The following is an 8,738-nucleotide window of genomic DNA, read 5'->3' on the forward strand; positions in this document are numbered from 1 at the left end:
GAACGTGAGCTACCGCTGGCCCTGGAGCTGTGAATCTTCTGAACGTCTTCGCCTGCTGTGCCTTGGTCACTTTATTTGCTCTTATTTGCTTATAAAACTCTTCTTCAGAGGCACATTTCTCTAATTACAGACAAGGTAAGTGTTCCATTTTTTGGTATTTGAGTTTTGGTATTTATGTCGTCAAACATTATGTAATGTAAGCGTGTATGAAATGATGGGTAACAAATAACTAAACTAACGTTATAACGTTAGGTAACGTTAACGTTAGTGAAATAGTTGACGTTAGCACCTTGCTACGTTGATATGTATTATGTAAGGAAACCCACTGTTAATCAACGTTAATATGTCGTCAACTTTACAGTGACCGATTAGCTGTAGGTTTCGATAGGTAACAAAAAAGTAATGCACTAACGTTACATTTGTTCATTAGGCCTACCTACCAGGAGCGTTTTAACTAGAACGTTAACGTAAACCAGAGAAGTAGGCCTACAGATACTAGGCTCTGGTTCTATTCAACATCAGGTCACTTTCCCTAGAATAGATTATGAATGCAGACTTCGTGGTGCTTGATTATAGCCTAGGACGGCTATGTGAAGGGACCTGATGAAACCCATCATGGGTTTCATTCATGGCATGAATAACGTTAGCTAACGTTACTTGTTGATGGTCATAAATATAGCTTCTACCGTTCACATTTTAGTTAAAGTTAACAAATACATGCTCCTGTTTTTATTTTAACAAATGTTTAACGTTGTACACCGCTTGTTTGTGTATCAAATAGGCCAGGCTCGTTTCATTCTACACTCCTGATTCTTACGTAGCCTACAATAAGTAAACACTATCACGGTATACTATAGTTCGTCTATTGATAGGTTTCATCAGGTCCCTTTCAACAGACAATCAAGCACCTAGATTATGAATGCATTTGTGCTTTATTAATACTCCTGTGGAAAGGGACCGTATGAAAGCCATGAATAGGCTACTGCTAGGAAATGGACAATACGACTAAAGTCTTGTTAAAACACACAACAGAAGTTGAGCTATAATGTTTGTGTTGTCAAAATAGGCTACAATGTTTACTTGGCCTACTCATTTCTGCATTGTGCTGGTCTATAAATTAAAGTGTAGCCTGGCACGTGAATCAAACTTTCCAGTTGTAGTACATTGTAATCTGTAGGAAAAAATGTGGCTGACAGACCTAGCAAGCTGTTTAAGTTATAGCAGTTGGTTATCAAGATACTTAGTATCAGAATGATCCATCCTTACTCATATGATTATCAACAGCAACAACAGACCCTTTGCCTGCAAAGTTTTCTAAGCTGTTTACTAGGGGTGTAACGGTACACAGAAGTCACGGTTCGGTTCATACCTCGGTTCGGACATCACGGTTCGGTACGAGTTCGGTACAATGGAGAGAAAAGCAAAACAAAAATGCAGAAAGCATTTTCTTTTGTACATGTCTCAGGCTGTACCACCTAGTGTCATACAGTCTCTTCCCTGAGCTATCTGCAACAGCCTGAAGTGTGTAAGGTGTAGGCTAAACAGTACAATAAGTACCCAGACTCCATCTGTAACTTGTAAACAAAATAAGTTTCAGTGATTGGTAGCCTACATCATCTGGGTGATGGCTTCGCATATGTGTAGCATTTTTTTCCACTCACATACCCAACAACTGCTGAACAACGCCGACACACAGTTTCATCTTATCCACCACTCTTTCGCCTGTACTAACGTTACTGTAACTGAAGTTCTCAAACTTGCGATCTTAAAGAGACCAGCGGATCCTCTAACTCTTGTGGGTCTAACCTTAGTGCTGCTAATGACTGAAGGACTTGACCGACGACCTGACAAAAAAAAACATAGGCGCCAATCAGAGCTTCAGAGCTAAGGCGAGGCTACAGATTAGCGTTAGGTGTCGCTAAAGAACTCCAGTAACTCTTGCTACTTAACAGTAATTGCGCATGACATTAATTAATCCGCACACGAGTTTTATGTATTTTTATACCGTGTATTCTCCGTGTAAATTCATGCACCGAACCGTGACGCTCCTACAGTTTCGTTTCAATACGAATACATGAACCGTTACACCCCTACTGTTTACGTTTTATATTTAAAAAAATATGATTAGCTATCACCTATACTAAAACTGAAAATAATAAAACACAGAATTCCACTTTGTTTTGGTATAACTGTTAAACTTGTTTGCTTTTGCCTTTTAGGTTCCAGACCAGACCAGTGGTGATGACCGTGTATGACATTACGTGTGTGCCTGTCTGTGTGCACACCTGTCAACCATACATCTCTGACAATGTTGCTAGCAACATACCTACTAACATACTGTCACACAAACGGTGAGGTTCGTGCTACCAGCATAAAAAGAGATTCCACTGTTGGAGAATGGAAAGACCGTTTAACACTTTATTAAACGTACACAACACACACCCCATAAAATATGCACATTATATCACAAAAGAGTCCATAAAACATTCAGTCCAATAGCACAGGGCTAAAGATAAAACTCCCAGAGTTCAATAGGGAAATTAGGCATATGGTGTCAAGTCCATTTAGTTCGGCAGGCAGGTTATTGCAGGCAGGCTCCAGTCATTCCGAAACAGTCAATAGCGAACGTAGGGTGAAACTCCACATATGACAGCCGGCGCCACGTCGTCTTACTTTTACAAGCAGGCCCCAGTCACTCTGACACTCTAAGGACAACAAAAAGAGGCTCTCAGTCTCCGTCGCACCCCAGTAGACAATTATTATGTACACACACGCACGCAGGTAAACCAACTTTCCTTTACTTAGCTTTTAGTGAGTGTTGAACCAAACTCATCCGGCCGTTGGTGTCACGTTGTCTTGCGGTTGCAGGCAGGCTCACTGCGCAGGTTACAGCCACACACTAGAAGAGAGGGAGAGCTCCTAAGTCGCAAGCAGATAACTCATATCCCACTCTCACTTCGCTATCGGCAGACGGACTTTCCTTTACTTAGCTTTAAAATGCGTGGAATCAGGCCTCAGGTCCCGTTCTCCAAACGCGGCACCCCACTCCAGCTCTCTTCTTCCTGTCGCGTGCTGCCTGTGTGTTTCCTTTTTCTCCTCCTGCCTCCGTGTCTCTGATCAAACTCTCATGTCACGTCCCCACCTGGTCATCAATTAGCAGTCAAACAAGTCTCACGTGCAGTAAGCGCTACGCAGAGGGGGTAGTCAGCTGGCTGTAATAATCAGCTGATCGCTATGCAATCACGGACCCATAGTTCAAGCACACAGTGTCACAACAATCCACAGCAAATAGTATTGACATAAACACAGCAAACTTCACTGCACACAGTATACACCCAAACCCAATGAATCACTAAATATACACCGCACACAAAATAAACAGCAAACCATTTGGATCAATGAGTCATAACAACACAGCAAGTGTTCTACTTTTGACATTCCCCCCCTCTTTAATGGAGGTCGTCCCGACCACCTACTCAGCACGGTACCTAACTGGTGGTACTCCCTGATTAGCTCGCTGGGAGCGACGTACACTGGGCTGATTCAACTCACCAAGCAAGGACTCAGGTCCCACTGGAGGGTCAGGTGGATGAGCCGGGGCTGGCCCCCCTACATTCATAAGTGGCTGTTGATCGGCACCTACCAACAATCTCGGTAGCCACCAGGTTGGAGGGGGTAAGGCATTTGTTTGGACAATCGTCGCCGGTCTCGGTTCATCTGGCACCTGGTCATTCTGTAACACATTCAAGGGGCAAGGTCGAAGGTTATTACGATGTACTGTGCGAGTTGGTTCTTCTTTACCTTCTGGCCGTAGTATATAGACTGGATGGCCCTCTCGCAGCGGCCTCACCACCACAAATGGCTCTGGTGCCCACTTCAAATTCAACTTGCCTCTGGCCCTTCGGCGAAAGTTACGAACTAGCACCCGCTCGCCTGGGAGCAGAGGTGCCAACTTGGCCCGCCTGTTGTACCTTGCCTGGTCCAGTTCGTGTCTATGCTGGGTTCTTGTATGCACCATCTGATAAGCATGACTAAGGGCCTCCTGGTGTCTCTTCACCCATCCAGACAAGGTATGAGACCCTGCCACGGGCTTCAAGTCAGTTGCCCAGTCAACAGGCAACCGGGCGTGTCTCCCGAAGACCACATAATGGGGAGTCATCCCAGTGGTGCTATGGCTGGTGTTATTGTATGCCTGGATCAGAGCAGGAAGCCGATTCGGCCACTGAGCTTGTTCGGTCTCGGTCAGGGAGTTCAGCAACCCCAACAGGGTCTGGTTGAACCTCTCGCACACACCGTTCCCCTGCGGATGGTAGGCTGTAGTGCGACTCTTCTGACATCCGTACAGTTGGCAAAGCTCCTTCATCAGAGAGGACTCAAATGCTGCTCCCCGGTCAGTCAAGATCCGTTCGGGGCAGCCAAAGGTCTGAATCAGGTGACTATACAGTGCTTGGGCAGTAGTGTTGGCAGATTGATCTCTGGTGGGTACTGCAAGGGCATATTTTGAAAATAAGTCTGTCATTACTAAAATATAGGGATATCTATCCGCAGGCCGGCCCAAAGAAAGATAATCGACCCCAACCACCTCAAATGGGTAAGTAGTGGAAATAGGTACAAGTGGTGCCTTTACCTCTGGCCCAGTCTTCGCAAGGACGCATTGAGGGCAGGTCGCTGTCCACTCCTTCACATCTTGCACCATCCTGGGCCAGTAGCAGCGCTGGCGCAGGGTTGCCAGGGTCCGTTCCCCACTGGGATGTCCCATGCTCTGATGGTAAGTCTCCCACACCTCTTTAGTAGTCTGCTCAGGAATGATGACTTGGAAGATCTCCAGCCCGGACCCCGTCTCTCTATATAGCCTCCCCAAAACACCGTCTTGCAACACAATTTGGTCCCATTCACGGCGCAGCTGCTTCACATATGGGGGTAAAGGATCACTCACCTCAGCTGGTGGTACTTGCTGTTCCTTCCATTGCCGCATTTGTCTCAGCTCAGGATCTTGGGCCTGCCGTTCCACCCAGGTCTCATTCTCTACCACCACATGGTCAGCCTGAGTCAGCACCAGTTCCTGTGGATCGGGCAGCCTAGACAAGGCATCTGCATTCCTATTCTGGGTCCCTGGCCTGTACTTGACTGTGTATTTGAAGTTCGCCAGCTGCGCCACCCAGCGCTGTTCCACCGCGCCCAGACGAGCCGTGTCCAAGTGCACCAATGGATTATTATCTGTAAACACAGTGAACTCAGCACCATACAGGTAATCTTTAAATTTTTCAGTCACGGCCCATTTCAGGGCTAATAACTCTAATTTAAAGGAACTATAATTTTGGTCATTTCGCTCTGTGGGCTGCAAACTTCGACTGGCATATGCAATTACCCTTTCTTGCATCCCTTGTACTTGGGCCAACACTGCCCCTAAACCTTCCAAACTGGCATCGGTATACAGTCTAAACGGTTGGGAGAAGTCTGCATAGGCAAGGATCGGCGCACTAAGCAAGGAGTCCTTTAAATGTTCAAAAGCCTGCTGGCACTCGGGTGACCAGTCGATGGGGGCAGCTTTTGTATGGGTGGCAGTCCCACGAGCAGGATTTTACCTGCTTTACAGTGTGGGGGATTGGCCAATCTTTCACTGCTGCAGTCTTAGCTGGATCGGTGGCTACACCCTGTTCACTGATGACATGTCCAAGGTAGGTCACTTGACGCTGCAACAAACAACATTTTTTAGGCTGCAGTTTCAAGCCATGATAATGAAGACGTTGGAATACTTCTTCCAGGTGACACAAGTGGCTGCTGAAATCAGGAGAAAACACTATCACATCGTCAAGATAAATAAGTAAAGAATCATTTACGAGGTTTCCTAGGCAACGCTGCATTAATCTTTGGAAAGTAGCTGGCGCATTACATAATCCAAATGGCATGCGGTTGAACTCGTATAGGCCACAGGGGGTTGTGAAAGCAGTCTTTTCCTTATCTAGAGGGTGCATCTCTACTTGCCAGTAGCCACTCGCTAAGTCTAGGGTGGAGTACCATTTGGCAGCTTTAAGTCCAGTCAACGACTCCTCAATACGTGGCAATGGATAGGCATCTTTATGCGTGAGGGCATTTAACTTCCTATAGTCTACACAGAAACGCCAACTCCCATCTTTTTTCTTAACTAAGACAATTGGAGCAGCCCAAGGGCTTGCGCTCTCGCTCACCACCCCGCGGTCCAGCATGTTCTGTAATAGGGATCTCAAGTCAGTGTAGAGGCTCGGTGGCACTGGTCGATACCGCTCACGGCTCGGGGGCGCTGACCCAGTCGGTATTTGATGCTTCACAACGCCAGTACAGCCAAAATCTTCATCATGACTGGAAAACACATGCACCCATTTCTGTAACAGGTTGGTCATCTTCCCCTGTTGGGCAGGAGTCAGCCCATCTCCCTGCAAAGACAATACAGGATGTGGAGCAGTTGCATCGTTTTCTCCTAGAGCCCCCACTGGCCTCACCTCAACTTCAACGACATCGGTTGCCACGCTGTGGATGACGAGCTCTCGTTCACCTTGGATGTCAGTTGGGGTCACTTCCGTCACTGCGGCCAGGGGCTGACGCTGAGGAACCTCCACAGGATAAGGGTTGGGGTTGCATAGACGACAGGGCACTCGTCCGCCTTGCAGCGTGGTCACAATGCGAGCCACACACCATTCTTGGCCGCTGTCAGGCAGGGATTCTACAATCACATTGCAATACTGGTTAGAAATGTTGTCAGATACCTGGGTCCACACAATCATCTCTGACTGAGGTGGGATGACGACCGGTGACTGTCGCGGCAGCTTTGCGACGCCCTGAAAGAGGGGAAGTGGGAGTTTAGTAGTGATTCTGTGACACTCTGTGAATGCTCGGGCCCATGCTTGACCCTCCAGTAGTGGCATGGTGGTCTTGAAAGCCGTTAGACCTGGGTGATTCCCCTGAGCAAGAGCTTACCAGACAGGTTCAATAATGTTCATACCAAGTATGCCCTTGTTGGGTCCTAAACAGTCGTCATTGACAATAATCACACCCTTATCAAGAACTTGTACACTTCCTACCATACAGTTGACCAACACGTAGCCCACATAAGGAATCTTCAAACCATTGGCTGCACGCAGGGTCAGCCAGGGGGCCTCATCCATGTTGGTCAAGCAGGTGGCTTCCAGGTACTCCTTAAACATGCGCTGGCTCAGCAACGTGACCTGTGAACCAGTATCAAGCACAAAAGGTATTGATTTTCCATTCATAGTTATACTAACGACCGGGCACTCACCTATCAAGGCAGACTGGTGTGGTCGTATGGGCTCTTCATGCTGTGTGACTGCCCCCACTACTTGGCCCGCAGCTGTAGGGGGACTTAAAAATCCCGCCGCCCAGATGGTCTTTGAGGACAACGGCGTTGTACATGCCCAGCTTCACCGCAATTTCGACAGATGGGACGGCCTTGCGCATCCCATTGGTAAGTGGGTGCTGCAGTGTGTCGTCTCATCTGGGCCGCTGATGCTGGAGCCCCATGATGGCCTAGAGGCTGTACATAAGGCACTGGTGGCAATTGTCTGTTGGCAAGATGCGCTTTTACTTCCTCCATTAGGCTAGTTGAAAGGACTTTCATTTGCTCCTTCACTTCTCCCATCAGTCCCTGTTGTAATTCTGCCCGTATTTGAGTCTTTAGCAGCTCCAGGTCAGCTGTAGTGTCTTGAGTCGGGGCTGTAATCCTCTGGGAGAGGATGGCATCGTCTCCTTCCTGTAGCTCATGCTCCAAGGCCCGTGCTTCTTTACAGGCCGCCGCAAACGTCATACGTGCATCCCGCCGCATCTGTCTGCTCAACTCTTGTTTAACAGGCCCAGCGCACAAGCCTACCATCAGCTGGTCAAGTAGGAGGTCATCACCCTCTTCGGTGCCACCAGCGTCTCGTTCCCGCCATCTAGAAAAGAGTTCTCGTAGCCTTAATATAAAAGCATTTACATTTTCTTCTGTCCGTTGTCTACAATTAAAAAAATGTGCCCTTAGCTGTGCCTTAGTAACTGGTTTAGAATACAGTTTTTGCAATATGTCTAATACTTTCTCTCCAGTGTTCTTATTTCCAGGTTCCACAAGCTGTAACTCCCGCTTGGCCTCTCCCTCTAAAGCCCCCGAAAGGAAGTCTGCCTGCTGTAGTGGGTTTAGTCCTTGGGCCCTCAGCATGGCCTCCACCTGACCCCTCCATTCTTCAAACTTTGTTTTATCCCCATTAAATTTTGGGATCCAAGCTGCCCCCATAAACCATGGCATAATAAACTGAGCTGTAACAGCTGGGTTACTACTGCCCTGTGTTTGTTGGTTTGCACTAGTCTGTGCTGCCTCCATTTTCCAACAGTGGAGCTGGTATCCTGCCCGACTACGCCACTTTTCTAATGTCACACAAACGGTGAGGTTCGTGCTACCAGCATAAAAAGAGATTCCGCTGTTGGAGAATGGAAAGACCGTTTAACACTTTATTAAACGTACACAACACACACCCCATAAAATATGCACATTATATCACAAAAGAGTCCATAAAACATTCAGTCCAATAGCACAGGGCTAAAGATAAAACTCCCAGAGTTCAATAGGGAAATTAGGCATATGGTGTCAAGTCCATTTAGTTCGGCAGGCAGGTTATTGCAGGCAGGCTCCAGTCATTCCGAAACAGTCAATAGCGAACGTAGGGTGAAACTCCACATATGACAGCCGGCGCCACGTCGTCTTACTTTTACAA

The 8,738-nt window shown here is 47.4% G+C and overlaps 1 protein-coding gene across 1 annotated transcript; it reads right to left on the bottom strand.

Moving 5' to 3' along the window:
• Positions 1-2,382: 2,382 nt before the first annotated feature.
• Positions 2,383-8,347, bottom strand: LOC121684874. Its single transcript, XM_042064995.1, has 6 exons — positions 8,040-8,347; positions 7,617-7,925; positions 7,274-7,413; positions 6,480-6,700; positions 5,586-5,693; positions 2,383-3,733 (listed from the first exon to the last, which is right to left on the bottom strand). Exons 1-6 carry the CDS (start codon positions 8,345-8,347, stop codon positions 3,473-3,475), a joined length of 1,347 nt encoding a protein of 448 aa, XP_041920929.1. The 3' UTR covers positions 2,383-3,472.
• Positions 8,348-8,738: the final 391 nt, after the last annotated feature.

This window comes from Alosa sapidissima, chromosome 16 (genome assembly GCF_018492685.1).
Source record: "Alosa sapidissima isolate fAloSap1 chromosome 16, fAloSap1.pri, whole genome shotgun sequence".
NCBI lineage: Eukaryota > Metazoa > Chordata > Actinopteri > Clupeiformes > Clupeidae > Alosa > Alosa sapidissima.

Excerpts from the sequence above, each read along its gene's own strand:
- LOC121684874 (XM_042064995.1), bottom strand. The coding sequence starts at position 8,347 with ATGGAGGCAGCACAGACTAGTGCAAACCAACAAACACAGGGCAGTAGT. Across the intron at positions 7,414-7,616 it reads CTGATGGGAGAAGTGAAGGA|CTGGGCATGTACAACGCCGT; the intron begins GCAAATGAAAGT and ends ATTGCGGTGAAG. Across the intron at positions 6,701-7,273 it reads ACACCAGTCTGCCTTGATAG|AATCCCTGCCTGACAGCGGC; the intron begins GTGAGTGCCCGG and ends ATGTGATTGTAG.